This window comes from Mobula birostris, chromosome 4, assembly GCF_030028105.1.
Source record: "Mobula birostris isolate sMobBir1 chromosome 4, sMobBir1.hap1, whole genome shotgun sequence".
Classification (NCBI taxonomy): domain Eukaryota; kingdom Metazoa; phylum Chordata; class Chondrichthyes; order Myliobatiformes; family Myliobatidae; genus Mobula; species Mobula birostris.
In genome coordinates, this window is record NC_092373.1 from 97,586,844 (window position 1) to 97,610,393 (window position 23,550).

The following is a 23,550-nucleotide window of genomic DNA, read 5'->3' on the forward strand; positions in this document are numbered from 1 at the left end:
CTGCTAACCGCTGGTGCTGTCTGTGTGGCGATTGCAGTTTTCTTTGCTACAGGTGCTCCAGTTTCCTCCCACACCCAAAACCAGTAGATAGGCTAACTAGCTGCCAGAATTTGATCCACATGTGGAGATGGGTGGTCAGAATTGGAGAGAATTGTTGGGAATGTGAGGTAGAATATGTGCTGACACTGGAGAGGGTTCAAAGGAGGTTCACAAAATGTTTCCAGGATTGAGTGGCTTGTCATACGAAGAGTGTCTGATGGCTCTGGGCCTGGATTCACTCGAATTCAGAAGACTGAGTGGTGACCTCATTGAAACCTATCAAATGGTGAAAGGCCTTGATAGAGTGGGTGTGGATAGGATGTTTCCTCTGGTGGGAGAGTTTAAGACCAGAGGACACAACCTCTTAATAGAGGGGTGTCATTTTAGAATGGAGATGAGGAGGAATTTCTTTAGCCAGATATTGGTGAATCTGTGGAATTCTTTGCCACAGGTGGCTGTGGAGGCCAAGTTTTTATGTATATTTAAGGCAGGGGTTGATAGATTCTTCATTAGTCAGGGCATGAAGGGATATGGGGGAAGGCAGGAGATTGGGGCTGAGTGGAGAATTGGATCTGCCATGATGGAAAGGCACAGCAGACTTGATGGCCCAAATGGCCTAATTCTGCTCCTAAATGGAGAGAAAAATCTAAGACGGGATGCAAGAGTAGGGGTGGTGAGTACTAAGGAGGAAGGATATGTCCAGTACATCCTTTAATGTATCTGACCTAGAGTGTGGAATGGAAACAAACACCTGGACATGCAGGGACACACCTCTGGGTAGCTGCTGTAGCAGCAGCATCCATTGCAAACTGCCGCATAGTGCTCTCCTCCAGATACTTCTGTTCCCATTTTGTCATGTCAGCTTCCAGAGCTAGAATCCTCTCCTCCTTCTCACGGAGCAGCTCCATCAATGCTGGCACACTGTACTCTGAAGATCCAGGGCCCTGAGCTGTTGCTTGGCGCTGTGGGGAGAATCCAGTGTTAGCGTGTCTCACAGAGAAACAGGCAATGTGGCGAGAGCACAGTGTTAGCACTTTGCAGGACGTTCCTTGTCACCCTTGTTAAATGCCGAATATACCCTCAGACCTGGCTAAGTGGAAAGGTGTCAAGTCACAAGGGAGAAACATTCTCTTAATGCTCCCTCCATTGAAAATGTGCATAACCTTGGAGACTTTGGTTATGTCCCTGGCCTTACTTATCCTATCTGGGTCATTTAACCTGACAGAGCTGGTATTCTCCTCACACACTGCACAACTGGTGCTTCTGTTTCCCATATTGCCCCAGTGATCAGACTTTCAGTACGCTGCAGTGAAGCAATTTGGGCTGTCGTAATGATACGAAGAGCAGTACATAAATGCAAGTTCTTTCCCTTTGGTGTCCGTGTGACAAAATCAAATGACCATAATAAGATAAGTTTTAATCTACAATTTGGGAGGGAGAAGTGAAACTCGGAAGTGTCAGTATTACAGTTGAACAAAGGGAACTATGATGCTATGAGGGAGGAGCTGGCCAAAGTTCAATGGAACAATACCCTAGCAGGGATGACAGTGGAACAGCAATGGCAAGTGTTTCTGGGAATAATGCAGAAGGTGCAGGATCAGTTCATTCCAAAGAGGAAGAAAGATCCTAAGAGGAGTAAGGGGAGGCCGTGGCTGACAAGGGAAGTAATGGACAGTATAAAAATAAAAGAGAAGAAGTACAACATAGCAAAGATGAGTGGGAAGCCGGTGGATTGGGAAACTTTTAAAGAGCAACAGAAGGTAACTAAAAAGGCAATACGTAGAGAAAAAATGAGGTACGAAGGTAAACTAGCCTAAAATATAAAGGAGGATAGTAAAAGCTTCTTTAGGTATGTGAAAAGGAAAAAAATAGTTAAGACCAAAATTGGGCCCTTGAAGACAGAAACGGGTGAATTTATTATGGGGAACAAGGAAATGGCAGACGAGTTGAACAGGTACTTTGGATCCGTCTTCACGAGGGAAGACACAATCTCCCAGATATAATAGTGGCCAAAGGACCTAGGGTAATGGATGAACTGAAGGAAATTTATATTAGGCAGGAAATGGTGTTGGATAGACTGTTGGGTCTGAAGGCTGATAAGTTCCCAGGACCTGATGGTCTGCATCCCAGGGTACTTAAGGAAGTGGCTTTAGAAATTGTGGACACATTGGTAATCATTTTCCAATGTTCTATAGATTCAGGATCAGTTCCTGTGGATTGGAGGGTGGCTAGTGTTGTCCCTTTCTTCAAGAAGGGAGGAAGAGAGAAAACAGGGAATTATAGACCGGTTAGACTGACGTCGGTGGTGGGAAAGATGCTGGAGTCAATTATAAAAGATGGAATTATGACACATCTGGATAGCAGTAACAGGATTGGTCTGAGTCAGCATGGATTTATGAAGGGGAAATTGTGCTAGACTAATCTTCTGGAATTTTTTGAGAATGTAACTATGGAAATGGACAAGGGAGAGCCAGTGGATGTAGTGTACCTGGGCTTTCAGAAAGCCTTTGATAAGGTCCCACATAGGAGATTAGTGGGCAAAATTAGGGCACATGGTATTGGGGGCAGAGTACTGACATGGATTGAAAATTGACTGGCTGACAGGAAACAAAGAGTAGGGATTAATGGGTCCTTTTCAGAATGGCAGGCAGTGACTAGTGCAGTACTGCAAGGCTCGGTGCGGGGACCGCAGCTACTTACAATATACATTAATGATTTAGATGAACGGATTAAAAGTAACATTAGCAAATTTGCAGATGACACAAAGCTGGGTGGCAGTGTGAAATGTGAGGAGGATGTTATGAGAATGCAGGGTGACTTGGACAGGCTGGGTGAGTGGGCAGATGCAGTTTAATGTGGATAAATGTGAGGTTATCCACTTTGGTGGTAAGAACAGAAAGGCAGATTATTATCTAAATGGAGTCAAGTTAGGAAAAGGGGAAGTACAATGAGATCTAGGTGTTCTTGTACATCAGTCACTGAAAGCAATCATGCAAGTACAGCAGGTAGTGAAGAAAGCTAATGGCATGTTGGCCTTCATAACAAGGGGAATTGAGTATAAGAGCAAAGAGGTCCTTCTGCAGCTGTACAGGGCTCTGGTTAGACCACACCTGGAGTACTGTGTGCAGTTTTGGTCTCCAAATTTGAGGAAGGACATTCTTGCTATTGAGGGAGTGCAGCATAGGTTCACAAGGTTAATTCCCGGGATGGCGGGACTGTCATATGTCGAAAGATTGGAGCAACTGGGCTTGTATACTCTGGAAATTAGAAGGCTGAGAGGGGATCTTATTGAAACATGTAAGATTATTAAGAGACTGGACACGCTGGAGGCAGGAAGCATGTTCCCGCTGATGGGTGAGTCCAGAACCAGAGGCCACAGTTTAAGAATAAGGGGTAGGCCATTTAGAACGGAGTTGAGGAAAAACTTTTTCACCCAGAGAGTGGTGGGTATATGGAATGCTCTGCCCCTGAAGGCTGTGGAGGCCAAGTCTCTGGATGCTTTCAAGAAAGAGATGGATAGAGCTCTTAAAGATAGCAGAATCAAAGGTAATGGGGATAAGGCAGGAACTGGATACTGATTGTGGATGATCAGCCATGATCACAGTGAATGGCGGTGTTGGCTCAAAGGGCCGATTGGCCTACTACTGCACCTATTGTCTATTTTCTGAAGAATCCTTGTGGGGCTTGCATTCAAGCCTTTTATGCCCAGGTCCTTCCTGGTAATCTTGGGTCAAACGTCCTTTATTACAGTTGATCTCTACACAGACCACTGGATTCAGGACAAAGACATAACATCTGTTATTCAATAAGATAGTCATCGGGGTGGACCCAAACACGTTACTACCCAGACTCCATTGGTTTGAACAACATTAGCCTTTCTAACAAAATGGGATTGCCCTTGGCATGGTATTTTGAGACAGCTGGCAGGTTATTGACTTACCTGCTGCGTCCGCAGACTCTTCAGTTCCTGCTCCAGGCGTTTCCTCAGTCGCAGCTCCAGCTGCTCCCGTTTCTCACACGCAGCCTGCAGCTGGCTTAGAGCATGCTGCAACTTCTCCACTCTCTGCACGTAGGCTCGCTTTTTCCGCAACTGAGAGAGAGAGAGAGAGAGAGAGAGAGAAATGCCTGGCTTCAGAACCCTGACTATTCTGTGGCAGCCTCGAGTTAAGGAATCGGAGTGGAATTGAACATACCTCGTCCTCAAGCCTCACTACTTTGGACTGTGTGCTGTTGAGTGCGTGGTCAAGAAGCTGCACCCGCCTCTGCTGATCTTCATACCTGCTGCACGAGAGGCGTAACTCCCTCCGAAGCTGCTCCTTCTCTTGCTGCTGTTCCCTGTCTGTAAAGCATACAGAATCCAGTAAAGTTATCTTTCACCAACAACAATACAGCAACCTAATTACTGACAAGGATGGAAATCACACATTTAGTCACACAGCCTAAAGCCTTCAGCTAAGTCAATACTCATCATCAACCATTCATGGATATCATCCTCTACAATCCATTTAATTCTCCCTGTACTCCTATAAACAACACCCCCCCCCCGTAGCAATTCATAGTGGCATTTAACTCATCAACCTGTATGCCTTTGCCATGTGGGAGGAAAATGGAGCATGTTGAGGAATACCTGTACTCACGTGGAGAGTGTGCAAACTCCACATGATGCAAGGTCGGATTGAACCTGAGTCTTTGCTGTTGTAACCCTAGACTGTGGAACAGCATTCCCCTCCCTATCAGATCTGCCCCCTCCATTGACTCTTTTAAGTCCAGGCTCAAAACTTACCTTTATTCACTAGCGTTTGAATCTTCCTGACGTGGCTGATTTTTGACTTGTGCTTAGGCTCATGTGTTTTTTATTTTGTGCCTATAAGCTGTGTGCCTTGTTGTCTATATCTGTGTTTCTTGTATTTGTGACTTTAGCTACCTATTATGGATTGTACAGCATTTTGGTCAACATGAGTTGTTTTTAAATGTGCTTTATAAATAGACTTGACTTGACTGCGTCGCTACGAGGAGGCAGCCCTATTAATTATGCCACTTTACGAAGTGTTCCTTCTTCTCTAGTTAATTTAATTTGAATGGTTTAATACTTTTGGTAAGCAAGAGCACTTTGCTCCACTAAGTAATTTGTTCTTTCGTTCCTCCTGTTGATGAAATGCACAACAGCATGTGATCAAGAGACCACAACAACTGTCTGTGAGATGGTGGCTGAATTCATAGACCACTCCAAGTCTTGAGATAAAGGTGGGAGAGGATTGTTATCTGCTCCTGCATTGAGACTCAGTGGCAAAAAAAACCCACCGAGAATGTAAAGAGCATGCCCCAGAACAATGATATAGTCAGGAAGGTGACTCCACGTGGTGCTGACTGTACCTGTCCTCCTGGGTGACAGAACGATGTGCTTTTGCAATAGCCTGGGTGAGTAACTGTAATGCAGCAGCCATGGTGGTGAATAGAGTGAATGATTAGGGTGGGGGATGGTACTCGGCAGTTGTTAGACAAGGTTCACTGCGACTGACTGCAGTATCTTAGGACAAGGAGCAGAAAGCTGCAGGTTACCATGGTTCAATGAATGCTACTCTCACCACTATTGTACTTCCTCCTCTGGCCACCAGGCAGTGCTGTGGACAAGCATTAGGCTGTGTCTTTCTCAGAGTCACAGATCAACTGCAGTTTTAGTTTAATCTGTACCCACTCCGTGCTAGAGCAATCCATCCTGTCCCACTCTCCCAACCTCTCTCCACATGCTCCACATCACTGAACCACCCTTCCTTTCAGATACTTAACCAGCTCCATCTAAATCTACAACAAAATCTGTCTTCACCACTCCAACAAAATCCAACCAAGAAGACAATTTTCTCATCCACTCTTTTGGCTCTTTTGCCAGATTACTTACATTTGATCTTCCCTGATCTTCACACCTTCATTGTAATTCTGAGCAAACATTCTCTCCTTGATCATCCCAGGCCATTCTCTCGCTCTAAAACTGCTAATCAGCACTGCCACATCCCCTTTCTATCTTCCTTCCCCTGTCTTTCCTGATCACATTATATCCAGAAATTTTTAAAACCCCTTACTGCCCACATTTTAATTAGTTCTCTGTTACTGTAACATTGTAAACCACACACATTTAATTTGCAGTTTATCAATATTCTTTTGTACTCATGTACAGGCACAGAAAATCTACCATAGCATTTTAGTCCTGTACCATAAGACATAGGAGCAGAATTAGGCTAACTGGCCCATCAAGTCTGCTCCACCATTCAATCATGGCTGATCCTTTTTTGCCTCCTCCTCAATCCCAGTTCCTGGCCTTCTCCCCGTAACCTTTGATGCCATATCCAATCAAGAACCTATCAATCTCTGCCTTAAATACACCCAACGTCCTGACTTCCCCAGCTGCATGTGGCAACAAATTCCACAAATTCACCACCCACTGGCTAAAGAAATTTTTCCACATCTCTGTTTTGAAAGGGCGCCCCTCTATCCTGAGGCTGTGCCCCCTTGTCCTAGTCTCTCCCACCAGGGGAAACATCCTTTCCACATCTACTGTCTAGGCCTTTCAACATTCGAAAGGTTTCAATGAAATCCCACCTCACCTTTCTGAATTCCAGTGAGTACAGACCCAGAGCCATCAAACGTTCCTCATATGTTAACATTTTCATTCCTGGAATCATTCATGTGAACCTCCTCTGGACCCTCATCTTTTCTAAGATGAGGGGCCCAAAACTGTTCACTATACTCATGGTGAGGCCTCACTAGTGCCTTATAAAGCCTCAGCATCACATGCTTGCTCTTGTATTCTAGACCTCTTGAAATGAGTGCTAACATGGCATTTGCCTTCCTCACCACCAACTCGACCTTTAGGGTGTTCTCTACAAGAACTCCCAAGTCCCTTTGCATCTCAGGTTTTTGGATTTTCTCCCCATTTAGAAAATAGTCCCCACATTTATTTCTTCTACCATTTTCCAACATTGTATTTCAGTTGCCACTTTCTTGCCCCTTCTCCTAATCTGTCTAAGTCCTTCTGCATCCTACCTGTTTCCTCAACACTACCTGCCCCTCCACCAATCTTTGTATAACCTGCAAACTTTGCAACAAAGCCATCTATTTCATCATCTCAATCATTGATATACAGCAGAGAAAGAACTGCTCCCAACACCGACCCCTGCGGAACACCTGTACATAACTAGAAATCTGAAATAATAACAGAAAAAGCTGGAAATACTTGTGGAAAGTGAAACAGTTAAGACCTCAGTTGAAGACCCTTCATGAGAACTGGCAGACTTTTCCAGACCTGAAATGTTAACTGCTTCTCTTTCACAGATTCTAACTGACATTCTGAATTTTCTAGCATCTCTGAGAGTGAATATTCCTCAAACGTTTCTGTTGAGTACCTTTGTGACACCAACCTCAGTGGCTGTCACATCCATGTCCTCATTCTGCCTGATGCCCTGTTTCTAGCCGTGAATGTCCAAAGCCCTGAGGTTCTCTGCATAAACTCTTCCTGTCTCTGCCCCATCTTCAAATTATGCCTGAGAGCCATCGGCTCCCAAAATCTCTATTTGGCTTGCTGCTGATCTTTGGAAATAACACTCCTGTGGAATGAATACCTTGAGATTGTCTCCAACATTCAAAATGGTCGACTAATGCAAGGTTGTTGTTCTATAGCTCTGAGATTACAAAAAGGAATATTTATTTATTTAGATACAGAACAGAATAGGCCCTTCCGGCCTTTGAGCCACGCCTCCTAGCAAACCTCTGATTTAATCCCAGCCTAATCACAGGACAATTTACAATGACCAATTAGCCAACTAGCCAGTACATCTTTGGGCTGTGGGAGGAAACTGGAGTACCTGGAGGAAACCTATGCGGTCATGGGGAGAACATACAAACTCCTCCCAGGCAGCAGTGGGAATTGAATACGGGTCATCTGTACTGTTAAGTGTTGTACTAAGCACTACACCATCTCCAATGCTCCTGATGTCATGTCATTGAGACAATGGCTCTGAAGAATGAGCCTTTCTCTGAATCAGTCCTTCAACTGTTGTCCTGCTATGAAATCACCCCTCGCTGGATGCTGTTTTTCACTGAGATTCACAGGGGGAAGCCAAAGAGAAAAAAACAAATCAAGGACCTTGGCTCCCCAGATTGCATTCCTTTGAGCAATAAATAGGAAATAACATTGACTTCTGCAGCGATAATTACCATGTGATGCTGGCAACACACAAAGCAATTCAAGAGAGGGTGAAGGCACAGCTTCGTACTGCGACGCTCTTTGGCAACTTTAAAATTAATAACTTTATTTATAGAGCACTTTTCCATACAGAGTACAAATAATTGTGCAAAAGCTTCAGAAATCCTGTCTCTGCTCTTTTGTTTAACCAAACACTTCCAGTAAAAATTCACTGTATTAATGTCAGTAGAAAGCAGCATTCCACATTCAGCTCCACCTTCCTCCCCTGCTCCCAAGGGAATGACTTAATGACCTTGATAGGCTCCTAACTTCCTGCTGCAAAGTTCTGCACTGAACAAAGAATGTGCTTGAAGCAGAGGGAGGGGGAGGGCAGGGGAAGTTGAGCTGTTGATGAAAGTCATGGGACAAACCAACATTCCTCTGACCTACATACCTTACAACCAAATGCATACCACACCACTACATTGCAGAGCAAACCCTGGTTAACACTTTGGTGCCCATTGTTCAGATCTGTACTGGCTCAAAGGGGAAAGAAACACTAAAGCAGGAATGGAATGAAGCTGGAAGGGGGTTGGGAATGCAATGAGTAAATAGTTTGGCTTTTTGAGAAATTCTTTGCCTTTCTGGGACTGATTAGTGGTTGATATCGTTAACACATTGCCAGAGGAGGCTGGGAGAAATCAGACACAATTGCTGTGTTCAGGAGACATTTACAATAGGCAAGGCATTGAAAGATAGGGTCCTAATATGGTCAAATAGGGTTAGTGTAGACAGAAAAATGCCTACAAGGATGCTGTGGCTCAAAGGGCCCAATTTCTGAGCTTTACAACTATGACTCTGTTATTCCACCTCTCTCTCACACACACACACACACCACACGCACACCCCACACATCACACACACACTACACATACACACACCTCTCTCTCACACACACACACAGACACCACACCACACACACACCTCACACACACAGACACCACACACACACCACAGACACACACACCCCACACACACACACGCACACCACACATACACACACCTCACACACACACACACCTTACACACACACACACACACCACACACACACACACACACACACACACACTCACACCACACACACACAGACACTCACACTCAGACTGGTCAAATTATTTGCAGGAACAGCTGTGCTTGTTCATTCCTAGGGTGCTTGTAAGAAATGAATGTGGCTGGATCAGGGTTAACAGAAAACATTCCCTTTATGTTGGACTTGTTGAGCATGACACTTGCTCATCTGTGACTAGCAAGAATCTGTTTTTCTAATGCACAACTGTCAACTGACAGCCCAGTCACACACTAGCAGGGTTCCAGGGGCTGGGCTTGCTCAGTTCAGTGAGGGAGGTATCTTATTGGGGGGAAAACATGAATCTAGATGGGTCTTGTCCCTGAGGACTAGCGGAGACATGGGAATTTGTTATGACTCCTGTAAATTAGGTAGTGATGTGTTCAACTGATCACTGGCAGGACTGAGTGCAGGAAGGGCCAGCAACTGCCACCCTGCCACTTCCCAACATCTGTCCCAACTGCCACTTCCCAACATCTGTCCTCACCGCCACTTCCCAACATCTGTCCCCGCCCCACTTCCCACCATCTGTCCCCACTGCCACTTCCCAACATCTGTCCCCACCGCCACTTCCCAACATCTAGAGAAAGTGATAAGAAAATTTCGCCATAAGCCACATACTTCACCACCTATTTCAAAATGTGTCTATTAGAACTCAAAGCAACAAGCACACAGTGCTCACTCACTAATCAGTCCCTTGATTGTGAAGCCTCATGAAGCCTCAATCACAAACTCTGTACCTCACTACTATATTCAGTGTTTCATTACCATCCAGGAGGGGCCAGACCACAGGCTGCCTTCACACAGGGGCACTGGTTCAATCGTTGAGAGCGAGGACAATGCCGCAGCTTCATTCTCACTTGTAGTAATTCTACTCATTTATATCAAATGCCTTGAACTGAATTCAGATTTTGAAACAGTCATGGGCTTGATGGGTTTTGAGCCAACTGGCTCCAGGTTCCGTATATGTGGGACAGCTACCTGCTAGTGAACACTCAGACAGCAACTCAAATGATTGAAAATCATTTCACCTGTCAATGATGGAGGGGGCTAAAATGTGGAGAACCTTTCTCTCCAGAGGGTGGCTGGAATTCTGAGTGCAGCAGGTGGGTGATGGAGTCAGAGCAATGCGTAGGATACTACAGACCAAGTACAAGTAAATGGAATTTGTCTAACTGGTACATGGTCCAGCAGATGCATGGTGAGCGGAGCGGCCTGGTTCAGTACTCTATCCTGTGACTCTAAAACAGGGAGGGTGCAAAAGAGCCACAAGGATGTGACTAGATTGGAGGTTTGAGTTACAATAAAAAACTGGATAGGCTGGGACTGTTAAGTGGTGGACTTAAGTAGTTTTATAAAAGTAGTTTTATAAAATCATGAAAGGCATAGACAAGGCCAGAGGCCTTTCCTATGAGGTCGTGTAAAACTAGAGGGCATAGATTTGATATGAGAGATGATAGGGGGGATTTAGAAGGAACCCAAGAGGCAAATTTTCCACACAGAGGGCGATGGGTGAATAGAACGACCCCACCATGGACTGTCCTAAGGCCAGAAGTGAAAGGAGGTGGGTAAGGCATAGGGCTAGCAACTCCATCCTGTACAGTATAAAACACAGAGCTACGGAAACATCTACAGAAGCTCCAAAGACCTCATCCCTGGGAAAGGAATGATCTTCGAAGATAAGCTGCACCCAGGGACACATTAAAAGACTGGCCCAGGACAGAGGACACCAGCAAGATACTGCAGGTGGCCAAAGTCCCCACTAGGGGTGATCGATTAAGTAAGTAAGTACATAAGCAGTCTAGAGAGATATGGTTCAAACTGAAGAAGATGGGACCAGCTCAGGAAGGTACCTTGGCCAGCATGGACAGGTTGGGCTTTAGGGAGTGTTGTATAATTCTCTGTCTTTGTGGCTAAGCATTGCTCAGTCTCAGTGTAGAGGATGATTTTCTGGAAGTGAGAAGGATTTTGCAAGTAGAATTGATGCTGGTGGTGTGTACGGGGAGGGGCGGCGGTGAGGGTGGTGTGGACAGGGGGGTGATAAGTACAGGGGGTGGTGTGTATGGGGGGACAGTGTGTACGGGGGTGTGATGTGTATGGGGGGGGTGGTGTGTACGGGGGGGACGGTGTGTACGGGGGGGATGGTGTGTACAGGGGAGGGATGGTGTGTATGGTGGGATGGTGTGTATGGGGGGGATGGTGTGGATAAGGGGAGTGATGTGTACGGGGGGATGGTGTGTATGGTGGGTGGTGTGTACAGTGGGATGGTGTGCATGGGGGGATGGTGTGGACAGCGTGGTGATGTGTACGGTGGGATGGTGTGTATGGGGGATGGTGTGTACTGGGATACGGTGTGTACAGGGGAACGGTGTGTACGGGGGAAAGGTGTGTACGGGGGGAAGGTGTGTACGGGGGGAAGGTGTGTACGGGGGAAGGTGTGTACGGGGGGATGGTGTGTATGGTGGGTGGTGTGTACAGTGGGATGGTGTGGACAGCGTGGTGATGTGTACGGGGGGATGGTGTGGATAAGGGGAGTGATGTGTACGGTGGGATGGTGTGTACGGGGGTGATGGTGTGTACGGAGGGACGGTGTGTACGGGGGGGACGGTGTGTACGGGGGGGATGGTGTGTACGGGGGGATGGTGTGTACGGGGGGATGGTGTGTACGGGGGGATGGTGTGTATGGTGGGTGGTGTGTACGGGGGTGGTGGTGCGTACGGGGGGGTGCGTACAGGAGGGGGTGTGGACAGCGTGGTGATGTGTACAGGGGTTGAGGGTGATGTGTATTGGGGGGGGGGGTGCAAACCATGTTATGTAAGAGGCTGATGCAGGAACCAAAGTCCTCATGTGCCTCAGACCAAAAGACCTTGTACATCCCACAAGGAACAGTTTCTGGTCAAATGCTCATTTCTAATTATCATAACTCATCAGTAACTAACCAGCTCCAGAGCCAGAAATGCTAATGTGTTTGCGTCAACCAATAACCTGTACAAGGGATGTAAAATGCCAGTGGAATTTAATGCTTAGCCATTGGCTTGCAGGTTTTCCACCCCAGTTTCTTAGGCTTCTACTTTCCCTTGTTGTTTTTGGACAGTCTCAAAGCTGAAGATCAAACTGCAGACTGGCAGCTTTCAACAGAGCACCATACGCCCACAGGGCAGTGCCTGCTCACTGCTTTCTGTCTGACTTCTTAAGGACACATTAGTAACCCTGCTCAAGGTATGTCACGTCTAAGCGCTAAGCTAATTCTTCTGCACAGAACTCTGCCACCTTCCTTCAGAGCAAATGGTTGGTGGGTAAGGATCAGCAGTGGCAGGCCAAGTCACCCAAGGTGTACAAGGAATCTACACTGCTATTATTTATCACACAGGGTGTGCTGAAGTGCCAAGAGCTGTTTAACACAGGCTTACAACTGTGTTGAACCAAACAAAGCGCCACATCACACACAAGGTCTGAAACTGAAGGAGTGTTCCAGCCTGCTGAACTGTTAATCAAGGTCATGGCTGACCTCCTCCCTCAACCCTATGTCCCTCAACTATTACCTCTAATCATCCCCAGCCTCTTTTCAATGAATTTAGTGACTGAGCCTACACATCCCTCTAGGAGAGAGAATTTCAAAGGTTCACCATCTCTGCACAAGAAAGTACCTCCACACCTAAATCCCAAATGCCTATTCCTCATTCTCCAACTCTGTCTCCAGTCTCAGCTTCAATGGTTACAGGGAGGTTTCTTCTTGGCTGTGAAGAGCTTTAACAAATGGGTTCTGACGAAGGGTCTCGGCCCGAAACGTCGACTGTACCTCTTCCTAGAGATGCTGCCTGGCCTGCTGCGTTCACCAGCAACTTTGATGCATGTAGCTTTAACAAATTGTCGGTTTTGCTGAAATCTTTTCTCATTCTTCTGGATCTTTAGAGAACACAGACCTATTGAGTTAATCTCTCATTATACAAGAACACTACCATCCCCTGGGACCACAGGGATGCATTTTTAGCCTGTATTTAGTTACATTAAGAAACGCCAGATTGGACTGTAGGAGCAGTACAAATGCACAAGGTTAGAGTGCTCAGTGATGGCAGGAGGGGAAGGAAAGCCTCTTCAAGGGATTGCATGCGCATCTTCTCATAGAGTCATAGAGAAATACAGCACAGGAACAGGTCCTTTGGCCCATCTAGTCCATGCCAAAACTACTTAAACTGCTACTCCCAATGGCCTGCACTGGGACCATAGCCTTCCATATCCCTACTATCTATGTACCTATCCAGATTCCACTTAAATGCTGAAATTGAGCTCGCATGCACCACTTGTGCTGGCAGCTCGTTCCACACACTCACAAACCTCTGAGTGAAGAAATTTCCCCTCATATTCCCCTTGAACTTGTCACCTTACACAACCCATAACCTATGGTTGTATTCCCAGCCAGCCTCGGTAGAAAAAGCCTGTTTGCATTTGCCTCATAACTTTCGTACATCTCTATCAAATATCTTCTCAATCTTCTACTTTCTAAGGAATAAAGTCCTAACTTATTCAATCTTTCCTTATAAATCAGTTCTTCCAGACCCAGCAACATTCTTGTGAATTTTCTCTGTACTCTTTGAACCTTGTTTATATCTTTCTTGTAGGTAGGTGACCAAAACTGCACTCCAAATTAGGCCTCACCAACGTCTTATACAACTTCAACATAACATCCCATCTCCTGTACTCAGCACATTGATTGCTGAAGGCCAACGTGCCAAAAGCTTTCTTTACAACACCATCTACCTGTGACACTAATTTAGGGACCTGTATTCCCAGATTCTGTTATTCTACCACACTCCTCATTGCCCTACTGTTCACTGTTGAAGACTTACCCCGAATAGTCCTACCGAAGTGCAACACCTCACATTTCTCTGTATTAAATTCCATCTGCCTTTTTTCAGCCCAGTTTACCAGGTGATGCAGATCCCTCTGCAAGCCATGATAGCCTTCCTCACTGCCCTTTATACACCCAATCTTGGTATCATCTGCAAGATTGCTGACCCAGTCAACCACATTATCATCCAGATCATTGATATAAATGACAAACAACAAAGGGCCTAGTATTGATCCCTGAGGCACACCAGTTGTCATAGGCCTCCAGTCAGAAAGGCAACAATATACTACCATTCTCTGGCTTCTCCGACAAAGCCAATGTCTAATTCAATTTACTACCTCATCTTGAAATTCTGAGCGACTGAACCTTTCTGACCTACTTCCCATGTGGGACCTTGTCAAATACCCTGCCTCGTCTACATCCACTTTCCTGGTAACTTTCTCGAAAAATGGTTAAAAATGACCTACCACCCACAAAGCCATGCTGACAATCAGTCCATATCTATCCAAATACTTACATATCCAGTCCCTCAGAGAACCGTCCAATAACTTTTCCACCATGGACGTCAGACTCACTGGCCTATAATTTCCTGTTTTATGTTTAGAGTCTTTCTTAAGGTTCCTTAAGGTCATCATAGTGATAGAACATAGAATAGTACAGCACAGTACAGACCCTTCGGCCCACAATGTTGTGCCGGCCCTCAAACCCTGCCTCCCATATATGCCCCCAACTTAAATTCCTCCATATACCTGTCTAGTAGTCTCTTAAACTTCACTAGTGTATCTGCCTCCACCACTGACTCAGGCAGTGCATTCCACGCACGAACCACACTCTGAGTAAAAAACCTTCCTCTAATATCCCCCTTGAACTTCCCACCCCTTACCTTAAAGCCATGTCCTCTTATATTGAGCAGTGGTGCCCTGGGGAAGAGGCGCTGGCTATCCACTCTATCTATTCCTCTTATTATCTTGTACACCTCTATCATGTCTCCTCTCATCCTCCTTCTCTCCAAAGAGTAAAGCCCTAGCTCCCTTAATCTCTGATCATAATGCATACTTTCTAAACCAGGCAGCATCCTGGTAAATCTCCTTCTGTACCCTTTCCAATGCTTTCACATCCTTCCTATAGTGAGGTGACCAGAACTGGACACAGCACTCCAAGTGTGGCCTAACCAGGGTTTTATACAGCTGCATCATTACATCGCGACTCTTAAACTCTATCCCTCGACTTATGAAAGCTAACACCCCATAAGCTTTCTTAACTACCCTATCCACCTGTAAGGCAACTTTCAGGGATCTGTGGACATGTACCCCGAGATCCCTCTGCTCCTCCATACTACCAAGTATCCTGCCTTTTACTTTGTACTCTGCCTTGGAGTTTGTCCTTCCAAAATGTACCACCTCACACTTCTCCGGGTTGAACTCCATCTACCACTTCTCAGCCCACTTCTGCAACCTATCAATGTCTCTCTGCAATCGTTGACAATCTTCTACACTATCTACAACACCACCAACCTTTGTGTCATCTGCAAACTTGCCAACCCACCCTTCTACCCCTACACCCAGGTCGTTAAATCACGAAAAGTAGAGGTCCCAGAACAGATCTCTGTGGGACACCACTGGTCACAATCCTCCAATCCAAATGTACTCCCTCCACCACCACCCTCTGCCTTCTGCAGGCAAGCCAATTCTGAATCCACCTAGCCAAACTTCCCTAGATCCCATGCCTTTTAACTTTCTGAATAAGCCTACCGTGTGGAACCTTGTCAAATGCCTTACTAAAATCCATATAGATCACATCCACTGCACTACCCTCATCTATATGCCTGGTCACCTCCTCAAAGAACTCTATCAGGCTTGTTAGGCACGATCTGCCCTTCACAAAGCCATGCTGACTGTCCCTGATCAGACCATGATTCTCTAAATGCCTACTGATCCTATCTCTAAGAATCTTTTCCAACAGCTTTCCCTCCACAGACGTAAGGCTCACTGGTCTATAATTACCTGGACTATCCCTACTACCTTTTTTGAACAAGGGAACAACATTCGCCTCCCTCCAATCCTCCGGTACCATTCCCGTGGACAACGCGGACATAAAGATCCTAGCCAGAGGCTCAGCAATCTCTTCTCTTGCCTCGTGGAGCAGCCTGGGGAATATTCCGTCAGGCCCCGCGAACTTATCTGTCCTAATGTATTTTAATAACTCCAACACCTCCTCTCTCTAATATCAACATGCTCCAGAACATCAACCTCACTCATATTGTCCTCACCATCATCATCAAGTTCCCTCTCATTGGTGAATACCGAAGAGAAGTATTCATTGAGGACCTCCCTCACTTCCACAGCCTCCAGGCACATCTTCCCACCTTTATCACTAATCGGTCCTACCTTCACTCCTGTCATCCTTTTTTTCTTCACGTAATTGAAGAATGCCTTGGGGTTTTCCTTTACCCTACTCGCCAAGGCCTTCTCATGCCCCCTTCTTGCTCTTCTCAGCCCCTTCTTAAGCTCCTTTCTTGCTTCCCTATATTCATCAATAGACCCATCTGATTCTTGCTTCCTAAACCTCACGTATGCTGCCTTTTTCCACCTGACTAGATTTTCCACCTCGTCACCCATGGTTCCTTCACCCTACCATTCTTTATCTTCCTCACCAGGACAAATTTATCCCTAACATCCCGCAAGAGATCTCTAAACATCGACCACATGTCCATAGTACATTTCCCTGCAAAAACATCATCCCAATTCACACCTGCAAGTTCTAGCCTTATAGCCTCATAACTTGCCTTTCCCCAATTAAAAATTTTCCTGTCCTCTCTGATTCTATCCTTTTCCATGATAATGCTAAAGGCCAGGGAGCGGTGGTCACTGTCCCCCAGATGCTCACCCACCGACAGATCTGTGACCCGACCCAGTTCATTACCTAGTACTAGATCTAGTATGGCATTCCCCCGGTCGGCCTGTCCACATACTGTGACAGGAATCCCTCCTGGACACACTTAACAAACTCTGCCCCATCTAAACCCTTGGAACGGGAAGTTAAAGTCACCCATGATAACAACCCTGTTATTTTTTCACCTTTCCAAAATCTGCCTCCCAATCTGCTCCTCTGTATCTCTGCTGCTATCAGGGGGCCTATAGAGTACCCCCAAAGGGTAACTGCTCCCTTCCTGTTCCTGACTTCCACCCATATTGACTCAAAAGAGGTTCCTGCTACATTACCCACCCTTCTGTAGCTGTAATAGTATCCCTGACCAGTAATGCCACCCCTCCTCCCTTTTTTCTGCCTGCTCTATCCCTTTTAAAGCACTGAAGTCCAGGAATATTGAGAATCCATTCCTGCCCTGGTGCCAGCCAAGTCTCTGTAATGGCCACTACATCATAATTCCATGTATGTATCCAAGCTCTCAGTTCATCACCTTTGTTCCTGATGCTTCTTGCATTGAGGTACACACATTTGAGCCCTTCTACCTTACTGCCCTTACACCATTTATTCTGCTTCTCTTTCCTCAAAGCCTCTCTGTATGTTAGATCTGGCTTTACTCCATGCACTTCTTTCACTGCTCTATCGTTCTGGGTCCCATCCCCCTCACAATTTAGTTTAAACCCTCCCGAACCATGCTAGCAAACCTACTTGCAAGGATATTGCTCCCCGTCGAGTTCAGGTGCAACCCATCCAATCTGTACAGGTCCCACCTTCCCCAGAAGAGATCCCAATGATCTAAAAATCTAAAACCCTGCTCCCTGCACCAACTCCTCAACTGCCATCTCCTCCAATTCTTACCATCACTGTCACGTAGCACTGGCAGCAATCCTGAGAACGCCACCCTTGAGGTCCTGTTCTTCAGCCTTCTGCCTAGTTCCCGAAACTCACACTTCAGGACCTCATCCCTCTTTCTGCCTATGTCATTGGTCCCAACATGTATCATGACTTCTGGTTGCTTTCCCTCTCCTACCAGGATGTCGTGCACCTGGTCAGAGACATCCTGGACCCTGGCACCCGGGAGGCAACAAACCGTGCGGGTGTCTTTCTCACGTCCACAAAATCTCCTGTCTGCTCCCCTGACTATAGAGTCTCCAATGACGACAGCTCTCCTCTTCTCCGTCCCACCCTTCTGCACCACAGGGTCAGACTCAGTGCCAGAGGCCCTGCCACCATGGCTCACACCTTGTCACTCATCCCCACCAACAGTATCCAGGACGGTAAACTTATTATTCAGGGGAATGGCTACAGGGGTGCTCTGCACTACCTGTCTGCTCACCTTCGCTTTCCCCCCTCTGACTGTCACCCAAACGACCTGCTTCCGACAGCCTAGGTGTGACTACCTCCCTGTAGCTCTCATCTATGATTGCCTCATTCTCCCTTATGAGTCGAAGGTCATCCAGCTGCTGCTCCAGATTCCTTACACAGTCTTCCAGATCACCCAGCCGTATGCACTTCTGGCAGATGTGACTCTGCGGGAGAGGGGAGTTCCCCCAAGACTGCCACACCTCACATGAGAGGCACATCACCGTCTCAGGAAACATTGAAAAAACTAACTGCAATCAAGCTTGTCCTCCACCTCTTCTCGTCGAAGTCTCTCGAGTCAAAGCCTCAAAGCTCCACTCCTTCACTGGCCCACTCACGCACTGGCCGCTTTGCTTGAGCTATCCCTCTATTTATCTGATCATAGTGTTAATGGGGACAAGCTCCCACTATATATTAAATGCTCCCAATGGTGTCTGTCTCAAATAGCCTCTGGCAACTAAGTCTACCTCCTGGGCTTCACGTGTGCTTAGTTACTAAGCCCAGCAGAACCATTTCTATTGACAGAAGGAAGAGGCAAAGGCACGTTACTTGCACCTTAAAATCAGTCACTTCAGGCAGATGAGGCTCATCAGCTGTGGTTGGCAGCTCATCTAGAGAAGGACCTCCATATCGTATAGCTCAGGCTTGTGTTTCTAGACCGCTAGGATCCATGGTCAATTCTGACTGACCGAGGCCCTCAACTCAACTTTCTTAAACAGCGGAACAATATTGGCTATCCACCAATCATTTTGCACCTCTCCTGTCGCTAAGGATGATTTATAAATATCTCTGCTAGGGACCCAGCAATCTTGCACTTGCCTCCCACAGTGTCTGAGGAAACACTTTTTCAGGCCCACCCTGATTTGCCTCAAGACAGCAAACACCTCCTCCTCCTCTGTAATCTTTACAGGGAATGAAGTTTATTCTACTTTGCCTCACTTCTACAGACTCCTGAGTAAATACAGATGCAAAAAAATTATTTAAGATTTCCCGTCTGTTATGACTGCACACTCCAGAAGACAACTTTCGTCCCTTGCAATCCTTTTGCTCTTAACATATCTGTAGAGTCCCTTAAAATTCTCCTTCACCTTGTCTGCTAGGGCAACCTCATACCTCCTTTTAGCCTTCCTCATTTCTTTCTTAAGTGTTCCCTTGCATTTCTTATAAGCACCTCGTTTGTTCCTACCTGCTGTGTATCTCTTTTTTTTCTCTAACCAAGGCCTCGATATCTCTTGAAAATCAAGCTTCCCTACATTTATTATCTTTACCTTTTATTCTGACAAGCACTTACAATATTTGTACTCTCAAAATTTCGCTTTTGAAGGCTTTGCCAGAAAACAGCCTGTCCCAATCTACACTTGCCAGATCATTTCTAATACCACCAAGATTGGCCTTCCTCGAATTCAGCATCTCAACCCACAAACCAGACCTATCATTTTGCATACTTAATCTGAAACTTATGACATCATGATCACTAGATGGAAAGTAATACGCAGTAAATGTCAGAGGAACTCAGCAGCCCCATGAAGAAATCTATGAAAAAGAGTAAACAGTTGATGTTTCAGGCTGAGACCCTTCATCAGGACTAGATGCAAAGTATTCCCCTATGCAACCTTTCTCATTCCATAATAACAGATCAAGTATCGCACTCTCCCTCGTTGGGACTTCTATGTACATATTTGACAAACTCTATTCCCTCTAGTTCTTTTGCTGTATGAGATTCCCAGTCAATATCTGGAAAGTTAAAATCACCTGGTATAACAGCCTGTGATCTCTCTACAAATCTGTTCCTCTAAATCCCTTGGACAGTTGAGTGGTCTGTAATATAGCCCCATTAACATGTCCATATCTTTCTTGTTTCTCAGTTCCACCCATAAGTTCTCACCAGTCAAGTTCTGCAGTCTGTCCTGACAGGGCACTGCCGTGACATTTTCCCTGACTAGCAACGACACCCCTCCTCCTTTAATCCCTCCTGCTATCACGTCTAAAACAGCAGAACCCTGGAATATTGAGCTGCCAGCCCTGCCCCTCCTGCAACCAAGTCTCAGGAATGGCTACAACATTGTAATTCCAGGTGCTGATCCATGCCCTGAGCTCATCCGCTTTTCCTGTGATACTTCTTGCATTGAAATATATGCAGCTCAGGAGACTAGTTACACCATGCTCAACCTGTTGATTCCTGATCCAAAAATCTCACGGCCTCCTTCCTACACCAACTCCTTAGCCATGTATTATCTTCCTGTATAATCTTCCTATTTCTGGCCTCACTGGCACGTGGCACAGATAGCGATCCTGAGATCACAACCCAGGAGGTCCTGCCTTTTAACTTAGAACTTAACACCCTGAACTCCCTATGCAGAACCTCGTCACTCAGCCTACCCACGTCATTGGTACCTACATGGACCACAACCTCTTGCTGTTCACCTTCCAACTTAAAGAATGCTGAGGACTCGATCTGAGATGTCCCTGGCACCCATGAGGCAACACACCATCTGAGAATCTCATTCTCACTCACAGAACCTCCTGTCTGTTCCCTTAATGAATCCCGTCACCACAACGTGCCTCTTCTCCCCGCTTCCTTTTTGAGTCAGAGAACCAGACTCAGTAGCAGAGACATGATCACTGTGACCTTCCTCTGTTAGGTCATGCCCCCCCCCCCAAACCATATTCAAAGTGATATACCTGTTGTTGAGGGAGATAGCCACAGGGGTAGAGTCTGCACTGGCTGTTTTCCCTCTCCCCTTCCTGACTGTCACCCAGTTTCCTGTGTCCTGGACCTTGCGTGCAACTACCTGTCTATATGTCCTATCCATCATCCCCTCAGCTTCCCGAATAGTCTGAAGTTCATCCAGTTCCAGCTCTAACCCCTGAACGTGGAGTGTTAGATGTTGCAGCTGAATGCACTTCTGGTAGGTGTAGTTTTTCAGGAGCATTCCACTATCCTGCCTGGCATTCCTACTGTTCTTTCTTTACATTTACTGAGCTAATGTAAAGAAGGGGAAAAACTCTACCTACAGCTTTTTGTTTTTTGCTTTTTCTGACTGAAGCCTCGAAGAGCTAAAGCTTCAAAATCTCCACTCTAAGTCTGTCCACTCCAACAGTGGCCACTCCACGTGTCCCCTCTTACTTCAATTCTTTTCTTGCTAATCAATCCCAGATGCCAATTGGCCACTGCTCATAACTCCAAGAAAACACGAGTCGCTGCTTTTAATACGCAATCAGCGAATAGGAATGCATATGTCCTCTCAAGCTTCCGATCTCTCCGAATGGCTACTGCTCAAAGCTCTTATGGAGCTTCCACCTCTAGTACAGATATCAACGGTGATGAAGTGCTCTGAGAGGCTGGTTATGGCTAGAATCAACTCCTGTCTCAGAAAGGACCTGAACCCACTGCAATTTGCCAATCACCACAATAGGTCTACAGTGGATGCAATCTCATTAGCTTTTCATACAGCCTTTGATTACCTGCACAATACTAATACTTATGTCAGGCTGCTGCTCATTGACTGTAGTTCAGTGTTTAACACAATAATTCCTACTGTTCTGATCAAATAGCTCCAAAACCTGGCCTCTGTACCTCTCTCTGCAACTGGATCCTCAACCTCCTCACTAGAAGATGATAGTCTGTGTGGATCAGAAGTAACATCTCCACCTCACTGATAGTCAGTCAACATTGACGCACCTCAAGGATGTGTGCTTAACCCACTGCTCTACTCTCTCCACACCCATGACTGTGTGGCTAGGCACAGCTTAAATGCCATCTATAAATTTGCTAATGACACAACTACCATTGGCAGAATTTCAGATAGTGATGAGGAGGCGTACAGAAGCAAGATAGATCAGCTGGTTGAGTGGTGTTGCAGCAACAACCTTGCACTCAGTGTCGGTAAGACCAAAGAACTGATTGTGGATTTCAAAAAGGGTAAGATGAGGGCACACACACCAGTCCTCAACAAGGGATCAGAAGTGGAGACAGTGAGCAATTTCAAGTTCTTGAGTGTCAACATCTCTGATGATCTACCCTGGGCCCCTCATTTCGATGCAGCTAAAAAGAAGGCACAACAGCAGCTATATTTCATTAGGAGTTTGAAAAGTCTTGCTCTGTCACCAAAGACTATTGTAAATTTCGACAGATGTACCACAGTGAACATTCTAACTGGTTGCATTATTGTCTGGTATGGGAGGAGTTCCTGATGCACAGGATCAAATTAAGCTGCGGAAAGGTATGAACTTAGTCAGCTCCAGCATGGGCACTGGCTTCCCCACATACAGTTACAAGGTTAACTGAGTATTAAATAAGATCATCTTACTTTGAGCGATCAACTTGCTGAGAATGCTTTGTCCATCCTCTGAGACCTCACACTCCTTGCTGGTCAGCAGTTTGTTGGCAGAACCCAACTTCTCTACATTGGAAACACAAAACATGAAGAGCATTGAATTAAGAAACACAAGCAGCAAGTTGCACAAATCACTTGCAAGCTATTTCAGGGTAATCATACAGCTCCTTTAACTGAGACGCCCTCCACTCACTACGTTTGCCTTATTAGTGTTACAGTCAAAGTAAAACATCAGTCAGTATTCTCCTTTAGGTCGTGTTCTTTGTTAAAATGCCAGATTTTTTCTCCCATTGATTCTTTCAGCAACCTTCAGTTAGTTCCCCTTCTTTAACATCAATGTATTTAGTGATTATAGCATCATCTAATTACAATACTACAGTATTCCACAATTCACACCCTTTATAGTTAATAGCTGCAAGATTTAACACAGTCATCTCTATACATTCGATCCCCCGTTGTACCACTATTGTACCGTAGATACCATGTGCTCCTCTTCCAAGAACACATGGACACAGATGTAACCCTGGAAGAGGACAGGCAATCAACCTGGCAGAACACTTGACTCCCCACTACCGAGACCCATTATTGGTCACCTTGGCCAGGCGCAGGAACAAACTGACCAGTTTGGTAGAGTCAACCACACCACCATTTGGACTCCAAAGCACAGCAGACAGGCTAGTCTGGCTCATGTGCGTTATACCTTTTGGACATATTATAGAGCAGCCTACATAATGT

At 45.9% G+C, this 23,550-nt stretch overlaps 1 protein-coding gene across 5 annotated transcripts in view; it reads right to left on the reverse strand.

Moving 5' to 3' along the window:
* amotl2a (angiomotin like 2a) overlaps positions 1 to 23,550 on the reverse strand; it is a 47,109-nt gene that overhangs the window by 6,657 nt on the left and 16,902 nt on the right. For all 5 annotated transcript variants that reach the window (XM_072255835.1, XM_072255837.1, XM_072255836.1 and 2 more), the window contains exons 5-8: positions 22,789 to 22,881; positions 4,233 to 4,378; positions 3,980 to 4,129; positions 811 to 1,001 (exon numbers count right to left, since the gene is read on the reverse strand). In XM_072255835.1, coding sequence (XP_072111936.1) covers positions 811 to 1,001; positions 3,980 to 4,129; positions 4,233 to 4,378; positions 22,789 to 22,881 — 580 coding nt within the window. The remainder of the gene's footprint in view (positions 1 to 810; positions 1,002 to 3,979; positions 4,130 to 4,232; positions 4,379 to 22,788; positions 22,882 to 23,550) is intronic.